General features: G+C 40.7%; 1 protein-coding gene across 1 annotated transcript in view; it reads left to right on the top strand.

The window, feature by feature from the left end:
* Nucleotides 1-19339, top strand: part of GHR (growth hormone receptor) — a 214969-nt gene that overhangs the window by 83664 nt on the left and 111966 nt on the right. The window contains exon 2 of the mRNA XM_036226086.1: nt 13500-13580. Coding sequence (XP_036081979.1) covers nt 13511-13580 — 70 coding nt within the window. The 5' untranslated portion in view covers nt 13500-13510. The remainder of the gene's footprint in view (nt 1-13499; nt 13581-19339) is intronic.

The raw sequence follows: 19339 nt of genomic DNA, 5'->3' as shown, positions 1-19339 counted from the left end.
GAGGCACCTACCTCACCTGGTGGGGAGTGGGGATGTTGCTAGAAATTCGTCTAAGTTGGAGTTACCTTGAGCCGAAGTTTGGGGGGATGAGCAGCAGAGATGGGAGAAGTGGGAAGAGGAGGGGGGTGGCTAGAGGTGTGAAAAGCTTGACAGCTTCTGAGAAGACTCCAGGGACAGAGGAAATGGGAGGTTTGGGGAAATGGTGGAAGATGGCAACGGGAAGGTGGAAAGAGGCCAGATCGGATCACGTAGGACTGATGTACCTTTCTAACTTGATCATTTGTACTGGAGAGTTTAAAGCAGAGGCTGCTGATCTACAGTTTTATGAAAATCACTGTGGTGTCACTGTGAATAGATTTTTGCAAGGTTCTAATCAGGATTATTTTCAGAAATTGAGGCTCAGCTTGGTCCCGACTTGAGGGCTGGTTGTGAGTAAACTTTTCTGGATTACTCCAGGGCATTTTGCCTGCCTCAAACAAGGTGGCAAGGGGGACGCAGCTCCTGGGTGAATGGCTGGGTGGGCAGCTGGGGTAGCCAGAAGAGCCTGGGTCCTCTGTGCCCAAACTTGGTATAAGTTGTTTGTACTAAACACCTAATGATAAATGGTGTTATGCGTGGCAGCACGTGTGAGCTCAAGGGTAGGTGTTGCTTTTTTGCTTCTTGAAGTGCCCCTTGAAAATGGAGTGGCAGGTTAAAGACAGCGTGGAATTCTGAAAAAAAACCCTGGCCTGCATCGGGAGACCTAGGTGTTGGTCCCAGCTCAGCTGTCACCAGTAGTGGGGTCTCATGCACCCCGCTTCATCTGTCTGGGCTTTGCTTACCTCATCTGCTAACAGACACCTCTGGACTAACGTGGTCCTTAGGGCCCTCTTAAGCGCCCAGATTTTCACTGTGATTCTGGCCTCCCTGGTGGCCTCCCCTGACCCTGATCATCACTAATCCAGGACATCCTGATTAATAGAGAAACTAGGAAAGCCATTTACCTTTGAACTAGATGTTGTTTAAGCATTATAATTTAGTGAAAATGGGAAAAAAACTTGCAAAAGAAAAAATGGCAATTCGTGTTCTGTCCTGTGCTAATGATAAATGAGAAGCAGAAAGCCACCTGTTGTACATCTTTCTTTTTTTTTTCTCTCTCTCTAAACTTGCCGCTTGTCCTTCCTGCAAAAGTGAGAGGAGATTGGATGGGGCTTCTGAGGGGACAGAGGGTGGGGCACTGATGGGGAAGGCTGACTCGTAGGAAGCTGACCTCTGCCAGCTTCCAAAGGATTGAGCCCTTGGCCCATCCCCTAACCTCCAAGCTACCTTCTGCTCTCTTTTAACCAAACTAACTTCTCCTAAAGATCCAGAAACAATAGCTAAATGATGTGGATATTCCTGGAGTAGGGGGACTACTAGTTCTTCTGGCCTGCCTTATGCGCACCACCACCCTTACACACACACACATACACACACACACACACACACACACACACACGTGGAGCAGATAGAACTCATCAAATCTTGTGAGGCACTTTGGTGGTGAGATCGAGCATAAATAGATGGATTGGGTCTGTGTCTTGCCCTGAGAACTCTACAGACAGCAGCACCGGCACTGAGGACGACATCTATTCCATAAACGAGTTCATCATCCTGTGACTTCTGTTCTGTGGCACATTTTATATTAGAGATTTAAAGAAATCAGTGTGGAGGCACAGAGGTGTGAACAATTAAGTTTCAGGGGCATGCGGAAGACTTCGTGGAGGTGGTGCTGTTGAAGCATAATTTTGAAGACTAAAGGGATTTGCGTTTTGTCTGGTAGCAGCCTTGAAAGTAAAGGAAGAGACTGTGAAAGAGGCTGTTTTGTCTCAAAAAGTGAAGAGGCAATGGGCTAGGGCTGCAGCGGTGAGCTGTATTCCAGAGAAAATTTTGAGGTGGAATCACAAGTAGTCGAAAGTGTAAGGTTTTTTTTTTTGAAACATTTTTCAGTTTAATAGGAAGATGAATATTTTATTACATTTTGTTCTACAAGATGTGAAATAACTGATTTCACTCAACAGATTGCAATGAAAAAACATTTTAAGTGTCTGTTCCTTTGACTTCTTGATAGGTGGATAGTCTCCTCGAATCAATAGTGTTTCAGGGTTGGCTCAGCGTGCTCATTCCTGCCCTCGTCCCAGCTGACTGATTTAGGAGGAACATGGCGAGGTCACTGAATTACAGTTTCCTGAGTTATGCTGTGAAGGTCCCATAGGGTGGTAAACATAAGGATCCTGGGAACTGGAGGTTTAATTCGGAAGCGCTGAAAACAGGCTCTCCTGAGCCAAGACGCTGGATTTACAAGGACATGTTGTTATAAAGATAGACTGTCCCCTTTCACGCCACTTTTTTTTTTCCCCCATAAATACATACTCCTTGTCCTTATCTTCCCCCTACCCTAGTCTGTCATAGATTTTGACCTTGGTTTTCTTTGATTTATCTTTCCATTGACACTTCATCTCTTTTTAAATTTCCTGATTAGACCTGAGATTAAGACGATTTAGACAGGCTCTCTCTGGCTTTCTCACTTTCCCTGGGATCATTTCATGCCCAGATTTATGTGTTCAAAAAATAAATGACCCATCCAATGACCTAGAAGTGATCAGACTCTAGGGGCCCAATTTATATTTGCCGATTTCAAGAGATGGTTCAATATACCAGAATGTCAATGTATTTGTTTATTCTCCATTTCCAGTGTCAAGCAGTTTCGTTTCATCTTGGTTTTATATTAGTTTTCCAGAAAGATAGCAAACACAGAAGACAAGACAAGAATGAGAAAGTCATTTGGCAATCGTAGAGTTGAATGACTTCAGAGAAGCCCCATCAAGCTCTGAAGGATTATTATGCCTGTTTCTGTATTGGGACATTCTTGTTGGCTGGTCAAAACACCCTTAGCCAGAGGTAGCTGGAGGAGACAAAGCCATAAATTATTTACTATCTAATTTTTTTTCAGCATTCTTCATTTATCGTTAATTGATCAGACTAGATTGTCTCTAAAGTCACTTCTCCCTCCAAATTTCTATGCTCTATGAAAAAGCCCCTCTCCTGATAGATATGTTTCAGTGGGGACGGGATGATTGTCTTCCTGATTGATGCTTAGAAAGTCAAGTTTGGACTCTAATGGACTTTTAGAAGCTGTATTCATTTTCTATTGCTTCCATAACAAATTATAAACAGTGGCTCATAACAATTTCCATTTATTATCTCATAGTTCTTTAGGTGAGAGGTCTGGGCACAGCTGACTCAACTGGATTCTCTGCTTAGAGTTCACAGGGCTGAAATCAAAGTATCGTTAGAGCTGCATTACAGAGGCTCTGGGGATGAATCTACTTTGGAGCTCATTCAGGTTGTTGACAGGATTCAGTTCCTTGCCATTGTAGGACTATCTTCCCCATTTCTTTGCTGGCTATCAGCTTAGGAGCCAGTTTTTACTCCTGGAGGCTGCCTGCATTGCATCTCATGTTTTCTGTGTGGTCCCCTCAAGCAATAGCAGGTCAAGCCTCTCTCCAATTTCTAATCTCTCTGACTTCCTCTTCTGCCATTCTCACCGACTGACTTCCTTGTTTGCTGTTACAAGCTAATATGATTACATTGGCTCATTGGATGATCCAGGATAATCTCCCTATTTTAAAATCAGTTGATTAGTAACCTTAATTACATCTGCAGAGTCCCTTCAGAGCAATACCTAGATTTGTGTTTGATTGAACAACCAGAGACGGTAATTTTGAGGGGACCGCTGTAGCATTCTGCCTGACCATCTCATCAGCAGCACTTTGAACTCATGTTTGTCATTACTTGAGTGATCATGTCTACTGTGTCTGTGGAGGACTAATTACATCTATTTACATGTATTCTTTTTATCTTTCATTTCATAAGACAATATTTTCTTAGCCTGTCTTCATATTTAGTATTTTAACCATTTAGCATAGAAGGTTCTCTATTGCAAAGAGTATATCTACAGGTTGGTTGAATGGGAAAGATTAATATTTTTCTTTCACTCTACTCAGCCGAGGAAGTTTCCTTGGGCAGATGAGCCCAGTTTTCATAGGCTTAAAAATTATAGCACATTTGGTTTGTACTAGATCAGCGATTCTCAATTCTAGTTACATTTTAATCACATAACAAAAATTTTAAAGCGTCAATACTCAGGCCCCACCCCGGAGATTCTGATTTATCTGTGGCAAAGCCAGGACTTTTTTTTTTTTTAATTTCCCCAGGTGGTTCTAATTTGCAGCCAATGCTGAGAACTATTATGCTCCATTCTGTTTTGGAGATGAGGAGGAGGCTTAAGGTGAAAAGTGATTCACTTGAAGTCTCATAACCAGTGACAGGTCTGGTGTTCTGTGCCTCAAACAAAAGGTTTATGGTGTAATTTATGGTGTAAAGTCCGGTGCTCCGTAATTAAATTTTATGCAAAACGAGTGTTGAGAAGGTCTGGAACAGCCTGCTTCTCGCTTCAACAGCAACACTATTTATTCCTAAGACTTTAGCAAACTATTAGACCGTGCAAAATGACTTTAAAAATCTCGTCTCAACAGCTTGGCCTGCTCATGAGCACTAACAAGCACAGATGCGTCCTGCGGTAGCCAGGCCGCTGGCCACACGGGCGCCCGTAACCTCTCGGCGCTCCGGAGCTGCACAGTCCAGTGCAGTAGCCTCTTAGTCGACGGCGGCTATCGGGAACTGAAAACGTGGCTAGTGCCAGTTGTGATGAGCCATGAGTGTGAAACAGACACCAGACCCAAAACTCCGTATGGAAAACGGAGTGCAGAATAGCTCATTAATCTTTCCATAGTTATTACATGATGAAATGATATTATTTTGGGATATATTGGGTCAAATAAATACATTGTTATAATTAATTTTGCCTATCTCTTAACTTTTTTTTTTAACGTGGTTACTAGGAAATTTAAAATTACATATGTGGCTGGCATTTGTGGCTCGCGTTATATTTCTGTGACACAACGCTGTTCCAGAAAGCATTTTCTACTAAAGCTGTTAACAATGCACGGTCTAAGTCCAAGCTGTTACACTGCCCATGATCTTGAAGAGTGAAGCGATGTATTATAAACTTCCTGGAGATAAGACGTGACATTGATCTACCCTGTGTTGGCCATCTCTCTGGCAGCCAGTCAGTCTGGCCAGATAGATTTCTTTCTATTTATATGTATAGGCTTGAAGGAGGTGGGAGATGCCCCTGTGTCACGGAAAGAACACACGTCACAGCTCTTGAGTAATGCACCCGCAAGTAGACCAGGTACCCTGGGAGGCTCTAAGGCACAGAGAGGATGTTATATCCCTTGAGCAATACTGTTCCTGAAGAAACGGCTGTGTCAGCATTTAAGAATTAATCACTGACCTTCCTAGCCCCCAAGCCCTGGAAATACCACGGGGTCTTCCCCTGTCCGCAATCCCATCCAAACTTCACTCTTTCTCTTTTGCTGTGTTTCCTGCCGCCCTGGTGCTGTACACAAGACCTGGTTTAGTGTTTAAGAGGAAGCATGGGAGGGGGAAGGCAGGCCTTGGAGACATTCAGCACGGTCCTAAGCCCTACCCAGAAATATTCTGCCTGAGGGATTCACTTAACCTCTCACCGTTCCTCTGAACGTTCATTTTCTCAGTTTTAAAAATGAGGATCTCTCTTACGGGGTCTGTGTAAAAGGTGAATGAAACAAGGCGCCTGGCACCCTTATTCAGATTTTTGAGGGGGGCATCTACTCTGGGCCAGGCCCAACGCCAGCAAGTGAGACACAGCTACTGCCCCCAGTGCTCTCACAGCCGGAAGGGGACAGGAGCCTGGCAGCATCAGGACGCGAGTCATCCTCATGAATGGCAGTGTCCATTACATCGCGCAAGGGGGGATTTAGTGTATCACACAGTCATGGGGTGGCGTGCAGAGAGAGAACTGAAGCCCCCTGGGATTGAATGACTGCTGGAGTCACCAAGTGAGGAAATGTCGGGCTGGCACCGGGGCCTCGGATCGCTGGCTCCTCTTCTAGCCGTGCTTTTCCTGGGAGATCCCCTGGCCTCACATTCGGTTTCCCAACTTGTTTACCGTAAAAGAAAAATTTCACCATTTGGATCTGATTAAAGGAAAGGCATTTCTCCCACTTTTTGCTCTGTGTGTTACCTGGGCGAGCTAGTACACTATGAGTTATAGTACTAATCATTGTCAGATTATAATCTCATCAAGATAATGAATGTTTTGTTTGAAGGCTTTATTCTATGAAATATTGCCTTCAACAGCATATCTGTTTCTTATTAAATTAAGTTAAACAAAGCCAATTCCCATCTGAGAGTGAAAAAAAAAAAAAAACAACTCCCAATATCTTCAAATATTTAAAGCACATTCTCCGTGTTCTGTATGATCTATCACAGTACTAAAAATTAGGGCCCTTTGGAAGGAGAGAAAGCAGAAATCCAGTAAGAGGTTTACTTTTTCAAATTCTGTTTTGGAAAAAATGACTTGGGAGATGCAATGATATAAAGTAAGATATAAAAAGGAACATATCGTTCAAATAAGCACCTGTGTAATTGATTTTCTCTTCCCTGTGAGAGTCACACCTGCATTGTGAATCGGTGGATGCACCAAGTGAACAGGGCTGGGGGAATCTGACAGTCATCCCCAGGAACAGTTGCTATGGTGAATTGCCACTGTTGCAAAGTGCCAGTGGGTCTGACTGAAGTCAAACAGAATGCCCCATGCACTGAGAAAGGTCGTCTCCCAACAGAATACCCATGCATACCGTTTGGTACCGACATTCTCCTTGTTCTTTCATTCTTCCAGAAAGGAGGAAATAGAGACTCAGGTGCCTGTAACCCAGCTGCCTTCTCTGTTGCACAAGGAAAGTCCTAGCGTCAAGCCAACACTCTTATCATTGGTTCATCTACTGGATTTTTAGCTCCAGAAATCTGTGACTCACAACATAAATTATCCGGACCCAGTAACAACAGGGTAAAGTTTTCTTACAGTAGCTAATATAGTGATTAGGGGTGAAATCAGCCTCTAGATTATTGTCCACACAATTGGGCCTCCACGTCAAAGGTGTGCAATTACTTACACACCTAAGCAAAAATGGGCAACATTCCTGCCTTATCCTAGGAGATGCACACATGGATTATGACGAGCCTTCATTTTCCCTGAACCCTTATGTGACTGATAAAAGTGCTTAATTAAAGAAAGAAGTCTTACATATTGTGGCTGCCCAAACACATTTGATGACAGCTTTACCACCTCCCTAGGCTTCCATTTCATGACATGTAAGTGAGAGCCCACTCTCAATCTACTCCATGGAAACTTTATAAAACATAGTCTATTTATTACTAACATCAGAAAGAGTCTAATAAATACCTAGCATTTATTAGATACAACAGAGAGCATGCCAAATGCTTTGAATAAATTATCTCATTTAATCCCCTCCTGATTTTTCTATGAAAAAGGTAATATAATTATCATCCCCATATTGAGATGAGTAAACCGAGGTGTGATAAAGCCAAAATTTGAACCTAGGTCTCTCTGGCTCTAGAGCACATGCTTTTAACCCCTCAGCTTTCTCTAGCTGTAGGTGAAGATCAAGGACAGTCTCTGAGGTAGAGGCTTATGTTAATTTCTAAAGACCTAGGAAAGTATGAGTGATTTTAACTAAACGTGATCAGCTGACAGTGGAAAAAAAAATGGCATCAAATGAAATCAAGTGTCCAGGGTTCACTCAGAAGCAATCTCTTACCTCTTGTATCAATGTCAGAAGATTGCTTAATCCCTTTTTGTACCTGTTACCTACATGAAGCCTAGATAGCATCATTCACTTCCTCAACCGGTGGTGTGCTAGATTCAATTCCTACTGGCTTGTGAATCCATGTTCAATGACTTAAGTGAATCCAGTAATTTGGTGATCCGAGTGAGTTGGCGAATCCAGGTTCATGACTCAGTAGCTTAAAATCAGCCTTAGTGGAGGTGCTTACACCACAGAAATTGGCAAGTGCTACAAATCAAGGCCCTTTTTTCCAGAGAGACAATTGTTAACTATTTATTTATAAGTATGGCTCAAACAGAGATACGGTGTGAATTGTCACACTTCTAAAGGTAAACAAAGGCACACTGGGTACCTAAAAAAGCCTTTTACAAATACAATCATACCTAACTCTTCAGTGACTCCCCATCATCCTGCATTTGGGAGGACCTCTTAAAACATAACTATAATGATTTTATATGTCATTAGAAATATAAAATTTTATTTGTTTATTGTTTTTGTTACAGAAGCAAATTTGCTCACTCTAACAGTTTAATATTTATGTATGCGAGTACAAACAAACCATAAAATGTATATCGGTGTTGTCAAGTAGAAATATAAAATATAATGCAAGCCACATATGTGATGTAAAATTTTCTACTGATCAAATTTTAAAAAATAAAAAGGATAGTAATTTTTAATATTTTATTTAACCCAACGATCCAAAATACGATTTTAACATATAGTCGACATAGACATTACTGAAATGTTTTTCATCCTTTTTTTGTAGCAGGCCTTTAAAATCCATGTATATTTTACACTTACAGCACATCTCAATTTAAATGTTACATTTTCATCAGAAATACTCTGTATTTAGATTTCATAAAATCTACAGCTGAAGAGTAGATTCATAAATGTAACCTGTTCCAAATATTTAATTAAAATTTAATTAAATTTTTATTTAATTAAAATAAAACTATTTAATTAAAATTAAATAAAATTTAGCTTATTTAATTCCTCAGTCATATTAGCCACATTTCAAGTGCTCAACAGCCACAGGTGACTGGTGGTAACCAAACTGGTCAGCACAGGTACATACCATGTATGCTTTATTTGTTTTATAAAAAAGGAGACCTACTATAAGTACTACTCTGAAAAGCCTTTTTTTCCTTCATATTTTACACATTTAAAATACCTTTCCATCCCATATTCCCCACTGGATCCTGAGAAGAGAGGAATTTCAGCAAAAGTAATTATATCAGCACCGTCTGTGAACTTTTTCTCCCTCACTAATGGGAAGAAAATAAGTTGACCAACAGCATTTGGGATGTGACCAGTTTTCCAATGACCACCATGTAAAAAGTGGGTAATAACATGATGAACTCCAAAAGCAAACTGTTCAAATATGACGCCGTAGCTAATTAGGATGGGTCATTTCAAATGCCCTTTTGGGTTAGCCTCTTCCTTTTTCAGTGCTGAGTTATTAGAAAAGCTTCACCAGGAAATCAATGAAATTCAGTTTTGCAATATTTCATTAATAATCAACACCAGCATCAGAAAGTACACATTCATTAGGTTAACTACCTGGAGTCTTGGTTTTGCAATATAACAATTCTGCTTCTGTGGGGATTTTTTAAATCGGCTCCTGCCTTTTCAGTATCAGAATAGCTAGATCAATACAACAAAAATTGGGGGAAATTATTATTTCTGATTGATTGAGCTGCCATTTTGGTAATTTGCCTTAACACCAAGTCTCCAAGACAGGCGTGTGCTCTCCTCACTCTCACTCTGCCACTCAGATCTCAAATTTCTGATTTCTGTCAACGGCACCGTCTTTCATCCACGCACACACACTATATCCTCAAGTCATTGGTGACAGACGCGTCTCTCTTTGGCATCTCATGTATCTAGTCGTCACCAGAGCTTATCTGTATTTCTCAGTGATACTAAGTTAAGAAGATACAAGGGGCAGATTTAGCCTAAGAAAATTCACTGTTGCACTTGATATACCAATTCCAAAATTGCTAATAACTTTCTGATTAATGAGTTGAAAATGCTGTTTCAGTCGGCCCTCCCTTGCCAGTCTAATTCTATTCCCCTTTATTCGTAATTCTAAACCTTATTTCCTGTCTCACCAGCCCCTTCAGACCACTGTCCTGCACTAATCAGAAACCAGACCCGTACCCAGGACACTGTGCTGTCTGAGCTTTTCCCCGTAACAAAAGTTTCGCCCACAGTCACTTATTTTTTCTTTCCTATCACAATCTTATCTGTCATTTAGTTCTAATTTTAAGCCCTCAATTTAGTGACTGATTTTTTTCCCTACTCTGACTTTTCATTTTTAGGCTGCTTCTTTTCCAGTTTTATGTGTCTATCTGGCCTAAGTCTTGAAGAACTATAACTTCTATTGCTTTTGTATTCTCCACTGTGTCTTGCACAACTATTAGTGCTAGCAGGCACCAAGAGTTCAAAATACTTGCTAATTTTAAATTAAAGAGAATTGAACCCAATTGCTTTTCTTTACTTAGTTATAACATGTTGGGAAATATTATATTTAATCTCCATCTCTTGTCATGTGTTTATAGACTGTTTTATAGCCAAGGAATAAAAGTCAGTATATCATAGGCTTAACTAATTTGGAGGCCTCCTCTGCTGGGCAGTCTACAGAATTAAAACTCATGCCAGCTGGATCACACTGCTTTTCAACTGGCTCTCTGGAGGGAGTGGGGAGCAGGCAAAATGCCTTAGGCTCTGAGAGTGGAAATGGTGTGTTTCATTACACAAGAATTGAAGCTTGTCCTCCCTCCCCCCAGGAAAATGAAAATCTTGCCATGAGTCTATAGCCAAAGAATGCATAAATATCATTAGAATTTAGAGAGGGATTTTCCCTAGAAAAATATTGCAAACTTAAAAATCCCAATAGGCTAAGGTACAATTTGGCAGATTCCGCTGGACAACGCCTGCCTCTACTTTGATTATTTTATTGGGAAAGGGGGAAAATGGGACTTTATCCTGCTTACATCCAGTACTTCCTTAATAGATTACATCAAAGTTCTAAACTTTGTGTTTTGGCACTCTTTTCTCTCCTAGGGAGGGACATTTTATCTCAGCTAGATCTTAATAAAGAAGGGTCTTCTCATAGAGAAGCTGTGGCATGAAACTCTGCAAAGCTGATGGGGACAGCTTACAACCAAATAGGATGGAGTAGCCGTTGGCCTGGGTTATGTGATGGCTCTCCAGAGAGTTCGCTGGGGGAGAGCAACGGGGAGCGGGCTGCTTTTGGAGTTACCCCCGCTGAGCCAGAGACACCGCAGGGCAGCAAGGTTCTAATGAAGCAGTGAGCTCTGACTGAATCCAGCCACATGTCTTTATCCTCTTCTCTGCTCCTACCCCTACATAGAGAGTCAAAGTTGGGTCCATACGCAATGCTCTCAGTGGCAATGAACTGTTCTCATCTCCTGTTGAGAGAATGGCAGTTTAAATACCTTTTTGTTTGTTTGTTTGTTTGTTTTTGCTGTAGGGATACACAGGTTTCTGGTTAATTTTGCTTTGGGAATTCTGATTGATTTGTTTGTTTTGTGAGATAAAAACGCATTCTATGGAGATCTGTTTGTCTCTGTAAAGGAATTGTTATGATAATCAGTGCCTTATTGGAGAGAAGTGAAGTTCATTTACTGGCAGCAGCTTTCAGAAATTTGGGGATGGGAGAGGATTAACTGCTATTCACTTGAAGCAAAATTCACTTGTTGCAGGCATCTGCCAAGTCTGTGAGATGTTTGAAAAGCTGACTTCCCAGCCCAAGGAAGCACCCTTTGATAAATGTAAAGCTCTTCGTATCCTTAGTTGGGAAGCAAAATGCACTGCCTGGGATTTGGGAATCTGTTACAACCTGATATCAAGAGAGCATGTGCCTGGGCAGGCTTTTTTACCCAACACTAAGTGTGTTGGGGGATGACTATGAAACTAACTATATCAGAGTCCAGTCCCTCAATGCTCTTCCTACTTAAAAAAGAAAAAATACTTTAGACATAACAATTTTAAGGAAATATTCAGTTACCAGCAGTATGGCATTTTCAGCCTATAACAGAATTGCTTTTAGCCTGTTTACATATTCCTGATGGAGGCTTCAAACTACGATTCCATAGCCTGTTCACCCAAGAGCAAAGGACTTGGGGAGAGATACTCAGTGGTTCACATTTGCAGAGTAGATGAGAATGATGCAAGGCCATTAGCCCAGAGCCTTCCAGGTTAGGGATTTAAAACGTGAATGTTATAGCTGCAACTCACATTTTAATGAAACCTCCGTTGGCACAGTGTGTTCATCTGCACTATCATTCTGGACCCTGTGTCAATGACTCCATGAGGCAACCCGGGCGGGGGGCGGGGCGGGAGGCGGGGTTCCTTATTCACGTCATTATACACATGTATATCCAGACACAGGAAGATATTCAGTTCATATAAAGATGTGTTAACTTAGAATTTAAGAACATAAAATCATATGGAACAACAACAACAACAAAAAGATGGGTTATACACTGTCTAGAAATGAAAGTAGAGAACATCAGACTTTATACCGAGTCAGAAGTGTGCCCCATTACCGGGGACCACGCCATTCTGTTACCCATGAAAACAAACTGTCTTGTTCATCATTTCAGGCTGATTAGGGGTAGTGAGAAGGGCTATTTCATTATTGTTAAGAATGTACAATAATAAAAATGAGACCAGTAGAGGCCCTGGTGGATGGTCCATCTCAGTGCAATGATCAGGTATACCTGAGTGACTTATAAGTGTAAATTTATGGAAAATTGCCACTCAGCTTCAAAGTAGTCGGCATTACTTAGTTGTTAGATATAGCGACAGCTCTCCAAAGGGCTGCTGAGTTCATTTTAAACTTGCCCAAACTCATCTCTTCAGAGATCCTGGAACTGGACACCTGGTCTATTTATTCCAAAGAAGCTTATTTCCTCCAGGTATAGGTATGTGCTGGCAGAGGCTGAGCCCGCCTTCCTCACTCATCAAACTGAAGGGTTCAAGGTGTGGCCACACTTTGATTCCAAATGGCAGGAGGCTCAAACTGACCCTCTGTGAGCCTGGACCTTTCAGAGATCACATTCCTGACACTAATATCCCAAGAGGACTCCAGGTGTCCTAGGGAAGCCACCTATGCAGCGCAGGTGTCTTCTTTGCTTCTCACTTTCTCCCTTTATGCTGCCTTCTGGATAAATCTCCTTAGGATGGCCTATGAAGCATGGTATTTTGAGTGTTAAGTGAGCTCTTTCGTTCACTGGGAAACATACTAGAGAAGTTTTACCATCACAGTGGGTTGCTTTGTTTTTCCTTTTATGGCCCGTCCAGCTCAAGGCTCCTTGCTTGGTGATAATGCCAACACATTTTCCTATTTCCAGATCAAATTAAAATGAACCACGCTAGCCCTGTTATTGAAGCAGTGTGTGGGGGGCATTTGTTGTGAGGTGGATCAATGGCCGCCAGCCAGGATGTGAAAATCTCTAGTGTTCGTGTTATTTCCTGAGGCGAGCACCCACGGGAAGTAGAATTTATTGCAACCTGCTATCGGCTCTGATGACAATATGAGACTCCGGGGCAATGAAAGACTAAATAGGATTCCTTTTAGAATGGACATGCATGTTAGCTCATTCATGGTTTAGCCAGTCTTTAAATAGTATTTAATGATAATGGACTGCTTTTACTTGGCTTTATCTTATATATTTTTTTGTGTATGTGTGATTGCAGGTCCTACAGGTATGGATCTCTGGAAGCTGCTGTTGACCTTGCTAGTGGTGGGCTTAAGTGATGCTTTTTCTGGGAATGAAGGTGAGTTCTGCTTTCCCATTCTCACACCAAGTGTTTTGAAATAACACTGAACTTTATTTGTTAAATCTAAGTTCCTTGCATGATTTAATCAAAAGATATAAGTTTTAGTAGCAGCTAATAGGAAATCTGTCTTATCTTTAAAATCATAAACTCAGAGGACTTATCTGTGGATGTTTTACAAGCAGTACAGTGGCCAGCTTTGGCATGTGATGTTTTCACATCAAAAATAAATGCTACAAATCATGCTGAGGGCATTTATGTTGAAGGCAAGCCAGGTCTCTTGGTCCTCACGGTCTGAGAAAGATACTGAAATTGCACTACAGCATTATTATCCTACTAATCACTCAGGTCATCTGTGACTAAGGACATCATAGCCCTTTTCTAGAGCTCATAATTAAGGCCTCTTAATGTTATTCTCTGAGAGTAGAAATTGCAGGTTTCAAATAAATTTCAACTCTCACTCTGTGGGTGATTACCATTTAGCTAAATTTGAAGGAAGACACACCTGAAATAGTTGAATAATATATACAGAAGTCATGAGCTTCCTTGGGCATATCTGTAATTCTCTTTCCTTGTTTAAATCCTACTCCTAGTGGAGAAATTTCAGTCTATTCAAATGTATGTCTCCTAGCAGAAATAACTGGAACGAGAAAGGGTAATGAAAGGAAGTGAGATTGTCTTGATTTTTTTTTTTTCTTTGCTTGGCTTCAACAGAGGAAAGAAGCAATGTATTTCTCCTGTGCTATAACACCACATTCACTTGTTGCTTTAAGAGTAGCTGACTGCCCTACTCACGGGGCAACTCAGGTTGGAAAACAGTCTAAGAGCAGAGGTAGTGCTTTGAGATGTCCTCCCTGACCTTTGAGACAAAAATAAATCCATAGCAGTGAACCGCTAAGGGCGACCAGGGTAACTAAGAAAACAAGAAGGGTGAAATATATTATTTTATCTCTTAAAGCGATTTAAAAATATTTATAGAAAAGAAGTCATAATTGTTTGAAATATTTTTGGGTCACTCTGGTGTTTTAATGTCAACATTATGCAAGTCAAACGTAGAGAGAATCGCAGGCTCCATTCGAGCAGCTTTTCCCATGGCTGGTTTTAGACCCTGGTTCTGAGCCAAAGAATTACAGCTGAGATCCTCTGCTGTTCTCAGGTCATGGTGGTTTAATCTCCACTTTCTGCTTTAAGGTGACTTTCACACCACTGGGGAAGGCTGGAGGAATTTTAAAAACTTGTGAAATGAAAAGTATGGCAAAGGAAATCTTTAAAGATGTGTCTTTAAAAACGCATCCCCAGCTGAAAGATGAGAGCTCAAGTTACATTTTAGACCTAGAGAGTCTGCAAGGAGCATCTATTTCAGCTGCCTTGACATTTTAGCTTTGACGTAAACCTTTAACTTCATAAGGAAAGTAGAGAAAACAACACCATTAGCTGACTTTAAGTTTGCCTTTTGTTTTGCTTTTTGATAGTTTTTTGTTTGCTTTGTTTCTTTGTTTGGGAGGAGCGGAACTTAAGAAAATACAATGGTTTTATGGTGAACATAAATCAGGTAGCCTACCAGTAGTTGAACACAGTTAAATTAGCAAAGGAAAATATTCCTTCCTCCTCCTTTTTTTCTCTTAGTGGGCTAACCAGAATCCTTTTAGAATATGTGGCTACTCCAGAATTCTACCTTAAAATGGCCTAGGGGTTGTTAAGGATGATGTTTATGTAAGAAGGTGTAGATGAACATGTTTGAACATGAGCACGCACATGTGTGTGTTTGCCAGTCCTGGCCATTTATCTGATGGGTTTAGCCAAAGTAATCACATGACATGACATGGATTGAATCTCAGATAACATTCATGGGCCATGTTTTCTTTTTTTGCCAGCTCTGGATTATAGCCAAACCATTTTATTTTTATTTTATTTTCTATTATATAAGGCAGACTAAAAATATAGGTGAGGATTAAAATTTTTTTAAAAGACACTACTGTAGTTTAACCAGCAATTCATTTGAATTCAGTTTGGTCAGTGAAAGACATGGCATTGCTGAGTAAGAGATCTGGGAAGTGTCACCTGGAGAAAAGTCACCCAGGAGCTGGTAGAAGATGACAGATCTGTATGTCTGGGAAAGGTTGGCGCTTAAAAATCTTGAGCATGGATTTTCCTGCCTGGGCAGATGAGCAATTAGAAATATACTGGCCCTAAGAGGATTTTTATTAAGCCTAATTGCCCTGTGGGAAATTTAATGAGAACTAAACATCGAACACTACCACCATTATATTAACTAAAGTGTTGCAATAGATGCTCTCACCTTGTCTTTCATCCTTGATATTATTAGTCTCTACATTTGCTCCTCAAGGCAGGTTACATAGTCTCAGTGAGAATTTCATTCCCAAATCAGGAATCAACACTGCCTCGCTTTCAGAGGGCTTCACAGGGTTGAACTGTCAACTGGCTGCATCAGAACTTCTGCTCCCGGGATGATGGTCTTATTTATTTATTTATTTATTTATTTTTAATCAATTTACTTACATATTTATTTATTTGTTTGTTTGTTTTATGGCGACATTGGTTAATGAAATCCAGTAAGTTTCAGCTGTACATTTTAACAGTAAGGCATATATATATATATATATTTACACTGTGTGTTGACCTCCCATAGTTAGAATTCTTTCTGTCACCACATATTTGACCCCCTTTACCACGTCTACCTTCCGCCTCCCCATCCCCCGGGATGATGGTTTTAATGATAAATGCGTATAAATATTTGCGGGACATAAATATTCTTCCAAGGAGTGCCTGTTATAAATGAGTTCTTATCGCTACTGTTTTTATCAGTCCAGAACTGAGCATTGTTTTTGACCTCAGTAACCTAAGGTGGGAGCAGACAAGCCCTGCGCTGAAAAAGTTCAGTCTATTTGAGATGTGAGGGACTTATAGAAATTAATGAGGGGACTTTATAGCTTTATGGTCTAGATTGTGTAATGAATACAAATGGTCAGGATGCTCTGAAAAAGAATAAATCAAGGTGGACTGGACTAGTTAACTCAACAAATTCAATGTACAGATATATTTTGAGAGCTTTCTATTTTCAAAGATTGAATTTAGGGATATGAGGATATAGTGGTTCTTCCCTCAAGGAAATTTTTTATGAGTTAAGGGGTCAGGAATATACACAAAGAATTATGGTATGAGGCAGCATCTATTCACTATGGAAATAGTGGCCTGAACTGCACTCTTTAGAGTAAGGAGAAGAGTGTCGCTTCTGTCTGTACTGAATTAGAATTTCGTGGAGGAGGTTGATGTAATTCAGCAGAGGATAGAATACTGGGTTAAGACTTTTAAAGTCTGAGAAGAGCAGGAGGCAACTGTAGGAGTAGCAGATGTGATAAAAGAACCATATAAACAGAAGTACACAGGTGCAGATATGAGGTGTGTGTGGAGAATAGTTCATGCAGTTACTGGGTTTGTACTACATACAGGGTACATGTAGGCGCCGTGCGGTTCTATTTCACACATTTAGCAGTCAACACATGTTTTTTGAGCACTTACTTTGTGGAAGGTATAGTGTTAATTTGGCCAGTGTGATACATGAGCACTATATTTGTAATGGTTCACTTTGGAAGTAAATTTAGGTCAATAAATTTGAGTTAAATTGTAGAAAGCTTATAAATGGTAAAAGCTTCATGGAAAAGGCAAGTCTTGCTGGGCTTTGAAGAATGGGTAGCATTTGAAGAGGAAGAGAAGGGAGAGGAAGAATATGCCATATCTAGAAAGTCATAGTTCTCAAATTTGTAGGCCAGGCAAAAGTACTAAGCTCATGATGGTACATTATTTGTGCATGTGTGTGTGTGTGTGTGTGCACGCGCGTGTGTGTGTGTGTAATATTTATATATAGCACATATAAAATTTATGTATAATCTATTTTATATATATATATAGTAGGCCTATATATACACACACACATATACACATATGTGTGTCTGTGTGTGTGTGTATAGTGGCTTACAGGCAAAGCACATAATAAGTATCTTATCACCCTAAAGATTAAAAGGTGCTGCATTGTTTTTATATACCTGTCAAGGTAAGAAACTTACACTAGCGGTAAAATGCCATGTCCTGAAGGAATCAGGATCTCCAAAACAACGTTCTCTGCGTATCTTTGAACATTTTTCACAAACCTGTGCCAGCTGGCACAGCACTTATGTGAAAGAAAAGACACCTCTGTTCTCATTGCTAACAGATTGGAAATAATGGCTCAATAGAAGCCAATTTATTTTTCTAAATAAACCCTATACCATTGTAGTTGAAGCTCCATGGCGCCGTGAGAGGTTGCCAAGAAATATAAGATAAATTTTGAACAAGTATTAGAGTCATGGTTGTAGTGGGTAAACAGTAAATGGTGTGACTGTTCAATGTTTTCAAGGAGAAACAAACAATCCATGGCTTTCCATTCACACTGAAAGAGGGCGGGGAAGCCATAGGGCTTTAGATTGCTGCTGTCTTTACTGTCACTGAGAGGTAAGAAGAAATCCTACAGTCTCTTCTAGTGCCGTGGCCTGAGTCTGTGTACATCAGCGAGCCTACGTTGCCTGGTCCTCATGGTGTCACAAACGCCTTCAGTGCTGGAGTTAAGCAGGCCACAGCAGGTCAGGTGACAGAGCTCCTGGTCTTGCTGGTCTAGATGGTGTGAGTGGGAGGTATGAGCACAGGCTTTCGCAGATAATGACACAGACCAGTTGTTTGGCGCATTTTTATCGAGCACTTTTATGGATTCAGGTATAATTTTAAACGTATGTTCCTGCTTTTAAGGAGCTCATGCTCTATAGAGGAGAAGACAGACAAGTAAACATAATTTAATTCTGGTCCCCTTAGTTGTTATGAAAGAGTTTTAAGCAGCGTAATGATACTGTTAGATTTTCATTTTGGAAATAATACTTGTAATAGAATAAAAGTGAATTTGAGAGAAATGTAATAGGTCAAGAGAAAGATAATGTAAGTGTGACCAAAAAAAATGGTGGTGAAAAATAGATGGATCGCAGGCAGATATTAAGGAGATGGAATTACCAGTACTTGGAGTGCATTATGTGTGGATTTTTGACTTCAGGAACTGTCAGAGCTTTCTTACTCCATCCATTTCTAAGTCTCCACATTTTTAGTTAATGATATCAACATCAGCAATGACTCACTTCTCATACAGTGGAGAGCTGGAACACAGCTCAGCCTGTTAGCAGTGAAATGGTACTTGCACGTGACAGCTCTATGGGGGAGGACATGTCCTGAGACTGATGACAGAAGAATATCCAAGCCACCTATATTTTATGCCATTTCCCAGAACTCCTGCCTGTGCTAGTCTGGGCCCCATAGCTGTCTGCTCATCTCTGCAGTGTGGCTGCCGTATGGCTTAGGGCGCTGTGCATGGAGGGTCCACAACCAGGACAAAGTCCTAAGATTCTTCCCCATGAAATCTCTGAACAGTTATGACTATATCCCAAGACCTCGACATACTCCAAGATATTTTTATCATTGCTAGAATATGTGTTTACACCACAGAATACAATAAAACATGTATGTTTTACATATGTTTTGAGAGAAGCAAAGCTATGCATTGGGCAGTGTCTGGAAGGTGAGTTAGGCTTGCACAGTAGCTGAGCGGCTCATCCCTACAGAGCTGCTGAATGAGTGATTAGGTTTGTGCCTTAGTTGATTAGTAATAAAATGAATGAGACCATCCAAGGATCGTCCAAACCTTGAATGTTCAATTTGCATGT

The sequence above is a fragment of the Rousettus aegyptiacus genome, unplaced genomic scaffold (genome assembly GCF_014176215.1).
Source record: "Rousettus aegyptiacus isolate mRouAeg1 unplaced genomic scaffold, mRouAeg1.p scaffold_m13_p_8, whole genome shotgun sequence".
Taxonomy (NCBI): domain Eukaryota; kingdom Metazoa; phylum Chordata; class Mammalia; order Chiroptera; family Pteropodidae; genus Rousettus; species Rousettus aegyptiacus.
Note: the sequence above shows the minus strand (reverse complement) of the source record. Positions and strands in the feature narration are given on the sequence as shown.